General features: G+C 50.6%; 1 protein-coding gene across 3 annotated transcripts in view; it reads left to right on the top strand.

Annotated features, from left to right (window-relative positions):
- Positions 1-1,030: 1,030 nt before the first annotated feature.
- CARS1 (cysteinyl-tRNA synthetase 1) overlaps positions 1,031-15,272 on the top strand; it is a 406,480-nt gene continuing 392,238 nt past the window's right edge. The window contains exon 1 of one of the 3 annotated variants that reach the window (XR_013608861.1): positions 1,031-1,152. Coding sequence is in view for 2 of the 3 variants with exons in the window: in XM_078682918.1 (XP_078539044.1) it covers positions 1,131-1,152 (22 nt within the window). In the remaining variant the exon portion in view is untranslated. The remainder of the gene's footprint in view (positions 1,153-15,272) is intronic. The other 2 variants (XM_078682918.1, XM_078682921.1) reach the window with 2 other exon arrangements.

Raw genomic sequence — 15,272 nt, 5'->3', positions numbered from 1 at the left:
CTATTGCATTGAAAATGAGCGTTAAGAGGTTCTTCATCGCCCCTGTCCTGTTGCCATAATTGCTGGCCCTGCTGCTGTCACGTCTCCAACCCATTATTCCAATCCTCCCTCCCCCACCACCACTGCACCCCAAGATCGCACTTAAAAATATATTAGCAATGTGATCGGGTTGAGGAAGGGGCCCCAGGGCACAGGCCTGACTGTGAAAGTGCAGTGCACGGAAGTGGGGTCCCATGTTCTTGAGCCGAGGGCGAGGCTCTGTATTATGTTTTACCCCAGGCCGCCCATGCCTACCGCTGGCCCTAGTCGTACCCTCGGGATTCCACAACCCCCGTTCCAAAACAATACGGGGCGTAACACAGGCCCACGCATCCCCCGCAGTGCGGGGGGGCCTCAAGCTCAAGGGGGCCCCCTCAGCGCTGCACTTCGGCCTGGGAGCTCTGAATAGAGTCCGGAGGGGGCCCCTCCACGTACCTGGCAGGGGGCCCCCTCAATTATCGTTACGCCACTGATACTAATACATTCACAAGCTCATCAGAAACTCAGATACATGGCTGATACGATATAACAAGATAAAACAATAAAAGGCAAACATCAATACTACATATCAGTGCCTACAAATACCACTAGCGCCACCAAACCTCTCCATCATGGCCACCGTTTTGTTAAATTAGTGCAATTCAGTCACGTCTGCTGTTTACAAGGCGATTCCACTCCTGCCCAATATTTCTTTGTTTCAGTGCAAGTAATGCATATATGCCAACAGACTTGATTCCGGCGGGAGTTTTGCATTTCCTTCAATATACGTCCTCTATTGTTGTTGTTTTTTATCGCCCTCTTTCTAATTTCAAAATATTAGTATGTACCGTCTTCAGCGGCCGCCGTAGTGTTATACTGCAGGCAGAGCGCCTTCTCGGTCTTCGGAGCGTCCAAACCGAGAAGCTGTTCTGAAAACTGCCAGATTGCCTCTCGGAGCTGTGGGCACGAGAGCAGGGGAGGAGCGAGCCTAACTCTGTTTTAATGTGCGTCCCATGGTTGCTTGGATACCGTCCGTGACCTGGAAACTGCAGGGTCTACTTCCGGACACGTTTTGTTGATGTTGCATCAGAATTGGAGAACAAGGAACCGGGATGGAATCTGCTGGACAGCAAAGTGAGTGTCGTGCGCGTTTGAAAATGGGGATGGGGTTTTGGAGTGCTTGAATAGTGTGAATTCATTGTCACTGGCTGCGAATACCGGGTCTTTGACGCCTCTTGCACACATAGTATGTAGTGCCACCTGGAATTTACAGGACATCAGGGCACTCTCCTGGTCCTCCGGCCCCCCACCACCTCTTAATGGGGCATAGCGGGGTAGCTGATCTAGACCGTGGAGGAGAAATTAAGGTTGTCAAACATGTCTGCTTTCCTACGCAAGCACCCCCTCTATTTTAAATCCAGACGTTGCCCTAGCCTGCTTGTCTATAATCCTACTTCCATGTCTTTGCTTCCATCTCTCTTCGGTATGGGGGGGGTAAGCCAGTCTAACCTGTTTCGGATCAACCCTCAAGAGAGGACAAGTGATAGGCGTGTAAAGGTCCCGGCTCAAACAAAACTGTTGGATGAAACCCTCTCTTCTGTAGGGCATAATATTTACGCCTGCCTCCTTGTCCTTCGGTTTTTTTATTTATTTATTTATGCAATTTTATATAGCGCGGACTTTACCCGAAGGTGTCAGAGCGCTTCACAGAAGGATCAATAATGATATACAGGAACAAAATACAAATGCAAACAATAAGTTACATGGATCAAAAGTGACACTAGTGAGCAACCAAAATACATCATGGTCTTGGACTGCCGGCCACCTCCCCCCTTGAACACCGACTGAATTACCCAATTCAACCAGTCAACACATGGGGGTCTTTGGAAGTCAAGGGGGGGGTACGGGGCCCCCCCCCCCTGGCCGTATTTATTAAAATATAAAAACAAATCAAAAATTTTAATCAAATAAACATTTCTGACAATTATTAAAATGCACACTTTTCAGAATATTAGATTGACATCCGTTTCGACATGGTATGATGGGCTAACCTTAACAAATAGCTAATACAGCGTGTCTCCTAACGTAATCTAATCATCCTGAAAATTAAACTGCATTCTAATATTTCCATTACTTTTTAATAACTTTTTAATAACTTTAATAAAGGCCTACGGCAAGGTCGCCAACCGGTGTCAGATCCTTTTACAGCTGCGCTCTCGCGTTGAAGATGCGCATGCGCAACCCAGGGCACGTTACACCCACGTGCGCTCCCCGAACTCCATTTAACCATAACAGGAGGGCCCAGACACTCGCGCACCTTAGTGACGTCATAGTGTTGTGAGGGGTGGCTACCAGCCTGAGGAAAGCGTAGACTCCCTCCCCCGCACCCTTTAAATTAATGGAGACCATCTCCTGCCCCTGAAGTTCTGAGAGAGACCAAATGGCCCCTCCCGCGGGCGGCCCCTTTCGTGAATGGGTCCGCCCCCCCCGTAAGGACCTTAAAATGCTGCTCACCGATTAATTACCTTACCGCCAGACACACATAATAAATACGACAATGCTATTCTAAAAGGAAAAAGGCCTAAGGATAAAATTGTTAACACACAGCAAAGCATAAACATCTACATATATAGTTACTCCTGTAAGCGGGAAAAAGGGGCCTAAGGAAAAAACTGGTTAAAATCACGGCACTGCACCCACGTTTAACTTCTGTACTTCCTTCCAGTAAACAGGAAATTCAAGGCCTACTGGATCAAGTCCCCCTTATATCTATGTTCCGGCACATTGACAAAACCTGATACTCACCATTTGCCAAGCCCCAAGGTCTGCTAATAAGGGATGGAGGGTGGGGAAAATTAAACGGCCCCACGGTGGGGCGAGGAGCGAGCCTGGGGAGCGCGGGCACAAAGAGGCCGCTTCCCGCGCTCCCCAGGCTCTTAACCACTTCGCTGCCGCGACCCCGCCCCCTCGCCCCGGAAGCACACCAGTACTTCCGGGGCGAGGGGGGCGGGGAACGCGGCCCCGAAGGGGACGGGTTATGGGAGGGACCGGGCCCCGCCATGCTTGCGTGGGGGCCTATTGGCCCCCCCTTGTATCATGGTCTTGGACTGCCGGCCACCTCCCCCCTTGAACACCGACTGAATTACCCAATTCAACCAGTCAACACATGGGGGTCTTTGGAAGTCAAGGGGGGGGTACGGGGCCCCCCCCCCTGGCCGTATTTATTAAAATATAAAAACAAATCAAAAATTTTAATCAAATAAACATTTCTGACAATTATTAAAATGCACACTTTTCAGAATATTAGATTGACATCCGTTTCGACATGGTATGATGGGCTAACCTTAACAAATAGCTAATACAGCGTGTCTCCTAACGTAATCTAATCATCCTGAAAATTAAACTGCATTCTAATATTTCCATTACTTTTTAATAACTTTTTAATAACTTTAATAAAGGCCTACGGCAAGGTCGCCAACCGGTGTCAGATCCTTTTACAGCTGCGCTCTCGCGTTGAAGATGCGCATGCGCAACCCAGGGCACGTTACACCCACGTGCGCTCCCCGAACTCCATTTAACCATAACAGGAGGGCCCAGACACTCGCGCACCTTAGTGACGTCATAGTGTTGTGAGGGGTGGCTACCAGCCTGAGGAAAGCGTAGACTCCCTCCCCCGCACCCTTTAAATTAATGGAGACCATCTCCTGCCCCTGAAGTTCTGAGAGAGACCAAATGGCCCCTCCCGCGGGCGGCCCCTTTCGTGAATGGGTCCGCCCCCCCCGTAAGGACCTTAAAATGCTGCTCACCGATTAATGACCTTACCGCCACAGGCCAGGTAGTTAACCGACTATCTGGCCCCCCCCCAGAACTCCCCCCTTCTAGAAAGGTCATACTCCCCCTGCAAAAATTTCCACCCATGCCAGGATGTTTCTTATAAAAAGGGCATTCCCTTCCTCTGTTAAGTGCACCCCATCCCGCAAGTAGAAGTGTTCCCCCCAAATGCAACCGTGAGGGATGGTCTGTAAGACCGGAGTCCTAAATAACCTGTCCAGCTTGTTGTTGACCCTCTTTAACGAGCTGTTCAACGCGCTGACTGAGTTTCCCCCCCTCCATTGCATCCTTGGTATCAGTTGTGACCATACTACAACACTACCTGGTAACCGCTTTGCTAGCCAACCCGCTGCAGATATAATTTCTTCCAGGAGGACCCTTCTGCCCAGACCTGCCAGATCATTCCCCCCTAAGTGAAGTATTACCGCCGAGGGTGGTGTAGTATGTCGCGCTAGTAAGTCCGACATATAGTCCCTGAACTGATTGAGGCGGAGCCCCCCCCCTGCCATGGAAGGAGACCCTGCACCCCCTACTTTCCACCCTTTGTTTGCCTGAACCTGCAAGAAAAATTTTGTTAGCACGTTTGACATATGAATGCCCCACTACCCAAATGACTACGGTCTTCTGTCTGTCCTCCTGGTCCCTCCATGCTGTAGTAGAGTTGCCTTGATGCTCCATGGGTAGTTTCCGTCCTGCGTCACAGGCCCGTGAAACTGTAAATAACCAGAAAAACGGCAGGTATTAGCAATACTCCACATGGCGGCAGCTCTCACAACATGTGCAACCGCACGTAGCGTTTATAAGCGCTTGAGGACCATCTCCCAATTCTTTGCACACTCTTTGTGGTCAAGCCCCTAGCCGTTGCTTCTGTGGCTGCCCCTATCCGGAAGGAGTGTGTCCCAAACTCTTTGTGATTATAACCCGCTTTTGCCATGCTCATGGCTAGTACCCTCTGGAACTGAAACCTGGTAAGAGGAGTCCCATCCCCATGCATCAGCAGTGACCCCACACACTCCTGTGCCCGCTGTCTTATTAGTTCCTCCACATGTGTCACCGGGCAGCAGGGATTGTTCCTTGCCCGATGTAACGCCAAACTTTGGCCCCTAGCGTCCTGATCAGTTTTAGATTTCCTGATGCTGATCCACATAGTGTCGCCCCTTATGCTGATATCCTGCAGCTGAAGGCCGCCTATCTTATCGCCTTTGTTGGCTGCCACGAGTTCACCTACCCTGAATGCCCCATAGAAGGCTAAAGAGAAAGCCGCTTTAAATAGGCCCACCTCAGATGTAGAGCTACATGTGTCCGGCAGCGCGAGGAGAACAGCTGACAGACGTTCAAAACCTATGGGTTTCCTGGAATCTATGGAGGGTGGCTGCATGCGCCGCCATCCTTTTAATGCCCTGTGGGCCTGGAAGCTGTGTGTAGGGTCCCTGCCCCCCCGTGCCCGTGCGAAAAAGGAGATAGCGGCCTTGTGCCTGTTGGCTGTTGCCACCGTGCGCCCTTCCTTGTGTAGGCTGCCTAAATACTCATTGAAGCTAGCCTCCATAGTCCAACTACTCTCCCAGCCCTGTCCCAGAAAGTGACAGTAAGACCTGAACGCCCCTTCGTATGCCGTCCTGGTCTTGGGTGCTAGGCTGGCTGCCACGAGGTCATGTAGTTGGGGGCACCAATTTGCCAAAGAATCGCCGGGAAATGGGCTGGCGCTGTCTCTGCCTCCGGCAAGTGATCCCTGAACACCTGCATCTTAAAGCGAGAAAGGGCATCAGCTGCATTGTTTAACACCCCTGGGACATGTTTTGCTCTGAAAAGTACATTCCTTGTCATGCAACACAATACAATCTCTTTTATCAAGCGTAAAATGAGTGGACACCTTGCAGCTTGTTGGTTGATGCATTCAACCACTGACATATTGTCTGACCAGAATATTACCGATCTGTTGGCCAGTTCCTCGGGCCAGACTTTCAGTGCCACCCAGATTGGGAAGAGCTCGAGGAAACCAATGTTCACCGTCAGCCCGCTCTTCTCCCACCAGGCGGGCCACTTCTGCGCCACCCATTTCTTGCCAAGGATGGCACCAAACCCCACACTGCCCGCCGCATCGGTCCATAAACCAATGTCCGCCGAAGACACCGTAGGTGCACCCCACAGCACTCTTCCATTGAAATCCGCCAGGAATGCCATCCATATCCGCATGTCCTGGCGCACCTCAGCAGACAGCCGTGTCCGGTGATGTTTTTCACGAAGACCCCTCATGGCCTGTGCAATTGAGCGTGAAAATGGGCGAGCCATAGGAATTACTCTCAACGCAAAATTCAACTGTCCCACTGTCTGCTGCAACAGCCCTAAATTCACCTTCTTCGCTTGTAAGCACAGTCCTAGAGTCTGTTTGAATTTTTGGATCTTTTCTGCTGGTAATCTAAAACACCCCTCCACAGAATCCAGTTCGATGCCTAAAAATTCCAGGCATGTCACTGGTCCAACTGTCTTTCCCTGCGCCAACGGGACCCCGAAAGAGCGCATGAGCACGCAAAATTCCTGCAATGCCAACGCACACTCCCGTGAACCCGCCGGGCCCAGAAAAAGAAAGTCATCCAGGTAGTGCATCACCCATTGGTGACCCGTATGTTGCCTTAATGCCCATTCCAAAAAGGAGCTAAACTGTTCAAAATAAGCACATGAAATTGAGCAACCCATGGGCATACACTTATCCACGTAGTACTTTCCCTGAAAGGAGAAACCCAGCAGGTGCTGGTCCTCTGGATGAACCGGGAGTAGTCTAAAGGCTGACTCAATGTCTGACTTAGCCATCATTGTACCTGCGCCCAAACTCCTCAGCATGCCCGCTGCCTGATCGAAGGACGCATACTTCACAGAGCAAATTGTGTCATCAATAGCATCATTCAATGATGCCCCCCTTGGTGCGGATAAGTTGTGGATGAGCCTAAATTCCCCTAGTTCTTTCTTAGGCACCACCCCCAGAGGAGAGCACACAAAATTCTGCGTGGGAATGACGTGAAATGGTCCTGCTACCCTCCCCAAACGCACTTCTTTAGCTATTTTTGTTGACACCACTGTTGGATTGGCAAGGACTGATAGCTGATTCCTACACTGTGGTCTCCCGACATACCCCCCAGCAGGAATTCGAAAACCATGTGTGAAACCCTCTTGTAATAGTCTAGCAGATGTGTGATTCGGGTACCTGTTCAACCAGGGGATCAATGCTGACAGCTGGATGGGTGAATGTGCTATTAGCGGGTGGATCCTACTATTCAGGTTTCCTCCTACCCCTGCTTCCTGCACCACCATTTTTATTTCGGCATGTTGTTTCGGGGTGGGACGTGTGGCCACATACGCTACATGCGTGCCTGAACTTACAGGTACCTGGTGCCCTGTTGCATGTCCGCCTATTGAAGTCCCAACATACCCCCTTTGCCCCTCCATTTGCTCTCTGCTTTTGGGCCGCCTCCCCTCCCGGTGCTGATCGAAAGGGCTGTTGAAACGCCTGCTGCGGCCTGGGGAAATAACCTCTACCCGCATTTGTGCTTGTGCTTGCCCCCTGACCCTTCTCGAATTGATTGTGCCATGAGATAGAGTCTACCTTGTCCCATGATAAAGTTTTATCAAATTCTTTGGACTTTCTGAACGCGACATCATATTCCTTCCACACATCCCCCGCATGATTCTCATGGAACATTGTTATCCTACTTTGGTAGCAGTTCATGGCTGGTTGCATCCCCTTAAAACGTTCACCCATTACTGCGCCGAACACTGCAAAACCCCTCAGCCAGTTGATGAGATTTTCTTCCACCCTAAACTTGTACAGCTTCGCTCTCCATTCACTGGGCAACAACATTTCCTTCTGCGATTTTGCATATTCCCATTCCCTGTTATCTATCAGCAATGAAAACATGTTCACATACTTGTCGGCCCATATCAATTCCTTTACACTCTGTGACACATGCTGTGCTAAGCACTCACCCCTAGAGGGCAATGTCCCTTCGCCCAGCAAAGGCAGGGCAATCTCCTTACCATTCCCATTGTCGTTGGGTAACATTGCTTCCGCAGTCTTGGCACTGCCTCCATCATTCGCTGGACCTGTTTGGGGAGAAACCGGTGCAGGCGGCGTTGCGCCCCTACCACTAGCCAACAATATCTGCGTCACCAATGTTTGTTGCTCCGTTGTCAGAGCAGTATTGACCGGCAACGCACCCCCCCCTAACCAAGGTAGAATAGCCGCCACCTGAGCTGCCAGGTCTACTGGCACGGGCCCTGGCGCGGGAGTGGGAGTAGGGCCCGCACCTAGGGGCACCGGAGCCTGTGGTGGCGCGACGGGTGGCACTGGTGCCGCCGCCGGTATTACTGGCACATTTGGTACTGCCACTGGCAACTGGGGCACCGGGCCTGGAACGGGCACCGGGACCTGAAGTGGCTGGAGTGGGGCAGCTGGGGGTACCTGTGGTGGTACAATTGGTCCAGCAGGAGGTAGGATGGGAGTAATATTCTGTGGCTGCCCCCCCACTCTCTTATTTCTTGCTCGCCTGGGTGGTGACACAAAAACGCCCCTTGGCTTGGGCGGTACTATCGTCCGCTTGGGTCTACCAGATGGACCGGCCTGGGCATCTACTTTGGCCCCTAGAACCGCTAAAGCCTTATCCATTTTATCAACCTTCCCCAGTCTCTTATCCATTGCAGACATTCTGCGCATCATTTTTTGTAACATTACACCCACATTTGGATTGACACGCCCCCTTCTTTGAGACATATTTATGAGCACACCGTGCTCCGTACCTGACCCAGCTGATGGTGCACGACCTGTAATACCTGACCCGATCACAAGCGCCTGTGCTGGTGTATGGTGACCACAACCTAGTCTCGCAGTCCTGCAAAACAAAGAGCGTTACCTTTCCCACTAGTGACCATGAACTAGAGAAACACCCTATCCTTGATATTATCACATAAAACCCAACATTAATTGGCCGGGCACCTTCAGCGTTTTAAATCGTTAAAATGAAAAACAAAACAACTCTTGCACCGTATTAGCAATACTTACAACATGCACTTTAGATAAAATTAGAACTGTGTTGCAATTGATTTCTATTAAACATCGATTTCAGTCAATAAAGCACAACCTAGACAGTCCTGGCTCCTTTTAGCATGCAAATTCAGGTAAATTATCAAACCACGTGATATGAGGCAGTAAATCCCAACAGCAACCAGCAGGGCACCCTATCGTGCTAACACAATTAAAATACACAAAACTAAACAATTCTAGCACTTTGCTGCCCTTGGTTGCGCTAATACAGTGATTTCTGGTCTCCCATCCGGCTTCTGCCCTAGCTGCCCCTGCTTCGCTTTGTTTCAGAGCTTGCGCATCTAATACACAACTGCCGGCAACCATAAATTAAGTAACAGTTAGCTGGGACACTCGCGTTTCAGCTTTACCCTTGTCAATTTTACAAAATCATTCCGCTGTGCTTGCTCGTTAAAAAACGGCTTTTCCCCCGACGTGCACAAAGCCTTCCTGCTGCTGCCCCCGCCCCGCAAAATACCTCGTGTTCCGCCTCTCCCTGCACGTCTCCACCGCACGGCTGTGTGGCGCCCTTCCTTCTTTGTCCCGGCCGCGTCCTCCCGCCTTCCGGCTCTAATTCACAAGGCGCTCAGGTTCACAAGGCGCCGGTCCGCGCTCGCCGACACCGTGTCCTCCGCTGCGACCCGCTCGCCACGCTCCTATCCCAAGGCGATCTGCTGGGCTCCTGGGAAGATACCGAGTCCTCAGACGACACAGGAACCTGCAAAACCTGCAACAAAGAAAGAGAAAATTAAACGGCCCCACGGTGGGGCGAGGAGCGAGCCTGGGGAGCGCGGGCACAAAGAGGCCGCTTCCCGCGCTCCCCAGGCTCTTAACCCCTTCGCTGCCGCGACCCCGCCCCCTCGCCCCGGAAGCACACCAGTACTTCCGGGGCGAGGGGGGCGGGGAACGCGGCCCCGAAGGGGACGGGTTATGGGAGGGACCGGGCCCCGCCATGCTTGCGTGGGGGCCTATTGGCCCCCCCTTGTATGAGGTAGCAATCGGTGCATTACAGGAGAAACAAGTGAAAAGGGTGCAGGTTACAAAAATGTACAAAATACAAGTAGAAGTATAATACTGCAATAAAAGGCAGACACTCCATCACAAGAACTAACGTTACGTAGGCAATGGAGGCACTTGTGCAAGTATCTAAAACAAAAAAATGTGTGAGGTAGCAAACAGTGTGTTACAAAACAAAAGTGATGTGTGCAAGTTCCAAAAGGGTACCATACACAGGTATTGGGATATTACTAAACATTTAAACTACCAGAACACACTGGGGAGGAAGACCATAATCCTGTCCAAAGGACTTTCCAGTAATGGGAGGTCTTCCTTCAAACGAAGGCAAGGGTGTGAGTTAGACTTGGAGGTGTCTTTGTAGGAGGAGAACTTTAAGGTCCCGTTTGAAGGCCTGAGAGGAGGAGGTAGTCCGGAGCTGAGGCGGGAGTGAGTTCCAGATTCTCACTGCGTTGCCTGAAAAGGATTGGGCCATCGATCTTTCCTTCTTGAAAGTGGGGGGTTCAAGCAGAAGATTTTCCGCATTCCGAGATGGTCTGGAGCCTCCAGAGAGTTTCAGTTTATTCGACAGGTAGTGAGGAGAGGAGGAGTGCAAGGCATTGTGGGTGATACAGGCAGTCTTGTAGATAGCTCTAGCCTCGATGGGAAGCCAGCGCAGGGCCGATAGCAGAGGTGTGATGTGGTCGCTTCTTTTAGCCCCATGGATGAAACGGGCTGCTGAGTGTAGGACCGATTTCAAGGGGGACAAGTGGGATTTGGGGAGGCCAGTAAGAAGAGAATTGCAGTAGTCCAGTTTGGAGAGGACCAGCGATTGCACCAGTGTTTTAAGGTCATGCTCAGGAAAAAAGTGACAAATTCCCCAAAGAAGTCGCAGTTGGTATCGTGCAGAATTTGCAATGGAATTGATGTGAGGGATTAGATTGAGATTCTTGTCGAGTAAGACACCAAGGGATTTTGCGCTTTCAACAATGATATGCTTATTGTTGAGTAGATTCGTCTGATCCATCCAAGATTGAACCGGGGGAGGGGAAAGTGAGGAGGAGAGGAGGAGGAATTCAGTTTTGGAGGGATTCAGAATCAGTTGATGAGTTGACATTCAGTTTTGAATGGAATCGAGAGTTGAGCTAAGGATAGTGAGATCGTGGGTGGAGGCAACTTTGAGGTAGATTTGAGTGTCATCTGCGTAGAGGTGATAGTTGATCCCAGATTTACTTAGGAGATTTCCCAGGGGTTCTAGGTAGAGGTTGAACAAAGTCGGTGCAAGTATAGAGCCTTGAGGAACACCTTGACCTACCGCCAGAGGAGATGAAAGGCTGTTCGCTATTTTGATAATTTGGGATCTATCTGAGAGGAAGGAAGCAAACCATTTAAGCACATTACCCTCCATGCCCATTCTCTGTTGCAGAGTGTTGAGGAGAGTGTTGTGGTTGACAGTGTCAAAGGCTGCAGAGAGGTCAAGGAGAATAAGGAGACAGGACCCCCCCGAGTCGAGTATCCTCAGCGCGTCATCAATCACTTGCAGTAGGGCTGTTTCAGTGCTGCAGTTTTGGATGAAGCCGGACTGACATTTGTCAAGAAGATCATTGTCCCTGATATAACGAGAGAGTTGTTTTGCTACACATCTTTCTGTGATCTTCGCAAGAAAGGGAAGGTTAGTGATGGGGCGGTAGTTATTGAGGTCATTCGCATCAGCAGAGGGTTTTTTAAGCAGAGGGGTGACCTGCCCGGTTTTGAAGGAGACAGGAAGGGAGCCTTGGCAGAGGGAGAGGTTGAACAGAGTGGTCCAATAGGACAGTGAATGGGAATAGAAGTCGATAGCAATGGCACTAGAGATGGGGTCAAGAGAGTGGTTGGAGGGCTTTGTTTCGAGGATGCATTTGAGGAGGGCATCTTCGGAGATGGGGTCAAAATTCTGCCATACGGCTAAGGATTTGCTCTCCTCAGGAGGGGTAGGGTGAGCTACCTGAGCCACGAGGGATTTCACTTTTTCGTCAAAGAATACAGCAAAGTCCGTTGCTTTCTTGGTAGAGTCCTCCAGCTTGGAGGTTGGGGGAGAGTGGTTAGGAATCTTGATGAGATCGAATAGTTTTTTCAGTGTATTTTTGGCAGAGTCAAGGAGGGTTCTGAAGTGCGACGCTTTCCCAAGGAAGATGTTCTTATGGTATTTGGATCTTGCAGAACGAAGCGTGACTAAGTTATCGGTGGAGGGCTCTTGCCTCCATTGTTTCTCCAGGTGTCTTAGCTGCTTCCTTTCTTCATAGAGGGATTTGTTGTACCAAGGTGCTGAAGGAGTGGGCCTAACCTTTTTGCTTTGGAGAGGAGAGACCGTATTGATTTCGACTGCAAGGACTGGGAGGCATTGGGAGGTGAGTACGTCAACATCTAGGTTCGGGTCTAGCTTTGGAAGTGATAACAAGGATGATTCACAGAAGGAACCAATGTCAATATTTTTAACATCACGGAACCAAGAGGTAGCCCTCTTAGGTTGGCCAATAGTTATAGAGTGTGAAAGGTGAAGAGAGAATGGGATGAGGAGGTGGTCAGACCAGTCAACATGAATAGGGGTAGTGATAGAAAGCCTGTCTGCTTTGGAAATAACAAGGTCCAGGATTGAGCCCTTAGAGTGTGTTGACTGTGTGCAGTGTTGTATAAGATCGTTTGTAGAGAGGAAGGTGGCAAGCGAGCTCGCAGAGGAGTCTTGCGGTGAGCCCCAATGGAGATTGAAGTCCCCCACAAAGGTCTGATTGTCACTTTCCGAGTATTGGTCGCTGATGAAGTCAGTGAGTTCTTCCAAAAACGAAGGGTCGCTACCCGGTGGACGGTAAATGACATGGAATCTGAGGGGTGAGAGATGGTGCAATTGGAGCTCAAGAGAAAGGCCTTCGAAAGTGCGGAAAGAGCTGATAGGAAGAGCCTTCAGTTGAAGGGAGTTTCTAAAGATGACTGCAGCGCCACCCCCAACGCCGTCGGTTCTGTCTTTCTTGAGTATAGAATAGCCTGTGGGTAGTAGGAGATCAAATATAGCGTGTGAGGTGTCGTTGAACCAGGTCTCTGTGAGGAAGAGCATGTCAACCTTGTGAAGGGTGATGGTATCCGAGATTTGAAGTTTATGCCTTACTGCTGATCTGCAATTGTGGAGCAGACAGCGCAGCTCTGTCAAGACTGTTTTGGTGATGGGGGTACTTGGGCTCTGCAGGGTGATTGGGATGTTGTACTTATACAGGGGTGCTCGGGAGGGTTTAGATGGAAACTTTGTTCTGACAGAGGAGTTGGTCGGAATAGAGTAGACAATAGGGTAATCGGGAGGTGCAGGTTGAATAAGGGTGGCATTCGAAGGCTTGTGTGAGATAACCAAGTTTGCCGATGAGGGGTTCGGCTTAGTTATAGTGGGGTGAGGGGGCGAGGTGCAGCTCGTGGGATGGTGCGGGTTATCCATAGGAATGGGGGTGCATGGAAAGGAGGGAAACATGGAGCTTAAAAGTGAGATGGCACTTACAAGCTGGGAAATCATGGTGATCAGAGAGTCTAGCTTATTTTCTAGGGAGAGTAGGGTAAAGCACAGGTTGTTGGGTGGTTTTAGGGAGACAGGAGGGGGTGGCATTGGAGGGGGAGGGCAGGGAGGGCAGGGAGGGGTTGCGGTGGAGGAGGGGAGTAGGGGTGTAGGGTTCAAAAGTGGGGAAAGGTGGAGGTTGAGAGTTGGAGTGGGGTTCAAAAGTGGGGGAAGGTGGGGGTTGAGAGTAGGAGTAGGTGCGTCAGAGGCGGAGGGGGAGTTGTCTATGTTGGAGTTGCAGGAAGGAAAGGAATTAAGGACCGATTTAGGAGAAGATTGGTATGGATCCGGGCGGTATGGTAGAAGGAGAGGGGGGGATTGAGTGGAGTTATGGGAATGTGGGAGGTTAGGGAGGAAAAGAGGGGAGGTGGTCAAAGGGGTCCTGTTATCGATTGGAGGTGGCTGTAGGGGAACGGGCATCTGGCCTAGAGAGGGGGGTTGGGAGAAAGGGAAATTGAGGAAGGGGAGTGGTTCTGCTGTGCCCAAGGGAGGGAAGTGGAGAGGAATACCAAAGGGGGAAAGGGTGTAGCACAGCATAGCTGGAGGAGAGGGTGTGAGGAGAGAGATGCAATGGGTAAGAGGGGAAATCGGGGCGAAAACCGTGGGGAGGAGGGGGAAGAGGAGAGGGGGGATGTAGGAATAAGCTGAGCGTAGGGAGGGTTAGCCTGGGTAGAGGGTTGGAGAAGAGGTGGACTCACAAGGGGGGTGACGGGTAGGAATATGGGTGAGGTGAGGAGATTGGGGAATCGTGAAGGTGTAGCTTGGGCAAGGAGCGTATTAGTTAAAGGTAAGGCTGAAGTGAAGAATGAGGGGGCAAACTGTGAAGGGAAGGAATAGGAGGGGGGGTGGAGGGAAGGGGGCATACCTGTGATTCTCGAGGGTGCATCCTAATGGTGTGTAGGGGAGTCAGGGGAGGAGAGAGTGAGTAGTGGGTGTAGCTAGGTGAGGAGTTAGGAGAAAACCCAGTCACAGAGGAGGGGAGTAGGGAGGGGAAGAGGTGGTCAAAGAGCGAGAGACAGGAGTCTTTGCCTTGTATCAAGATAGTACCGTTGTTATAGAGTGAGATAGTGAGGTGGCCATCGAAACGCGCAGAGGGGGAAATTTTTTAGTTGTTTGCCATGAGGGATGGAGGAGGAGGAGGAGGAGGAGGTGACGTTAAGGGAATGATAAAAGCTTGTGGACCAAGAGGGGGTGTCGCGAGTGAAGAAGATGAAGTCGTTATAGAGCCTCCCAAGATGACCATTGTAAAATTGATCAACAAAAAGGGAATCAGGGAAACGTTCAATAGTGTTATGTTTCAATCGTTTTTCTGAGGCTTTAGTCTGGCCGGGAGGAAAAATGATTTTATAGCAGTTAATCCCAGCCTTAACTCGAGTGGTGGCCATGTTGGGAAAATGGGCTGGAGGAGGGTGGGGGGGTGAGAAGAGACAGGTATTACTAGGAAGGCTGAGGAGATGATAGGTAAGAGGGCAAGAAGGAGGCACATAATCCAGAAGTTGGGTGAAGAAGTCAGAACTTATGTGTCGTCCGGGAAGTGGGGTGGGTATTTGTTGGGCCCTGCATCAAAGTATGGCCTAGCGTCCTAAATGCCTCGGAGACTCCCAGGCCACCTCAGCAGGGGGGCACAGATGACCTGAATGCATAGTCCATAATGTCCAGGCTGCTGGCAACGTAGCGTGAGTCATATCGCAATCAAACAAAACTGTCTACACTGATAAAATTGTCCTAAGAGAAGCAGCTGGCACTACTTGCTGCACAGCAGTTAAGGCTTAAGTGGAGCAGCTGGCA

Source organism: Lissotriton helveticus, chromosome 3_1, assembly GCF_964261635.1.
Source record: "Lissotriton helveticus chromosome 3_1, aLisHel1.1, whole genome shotgun sequence".
In the NCBI taxonomy this organism is placed as follows: Eukaryota; Metazoa; Chordata; class Amphibia; order Caudata; family Salamandridae; genus Lissotriton; species Lissotriton helveticus.
Note: the sequence above shows the minus strand (reverse complement) of the source record. Positions and strands in the feature narration are given on the sequence as shown.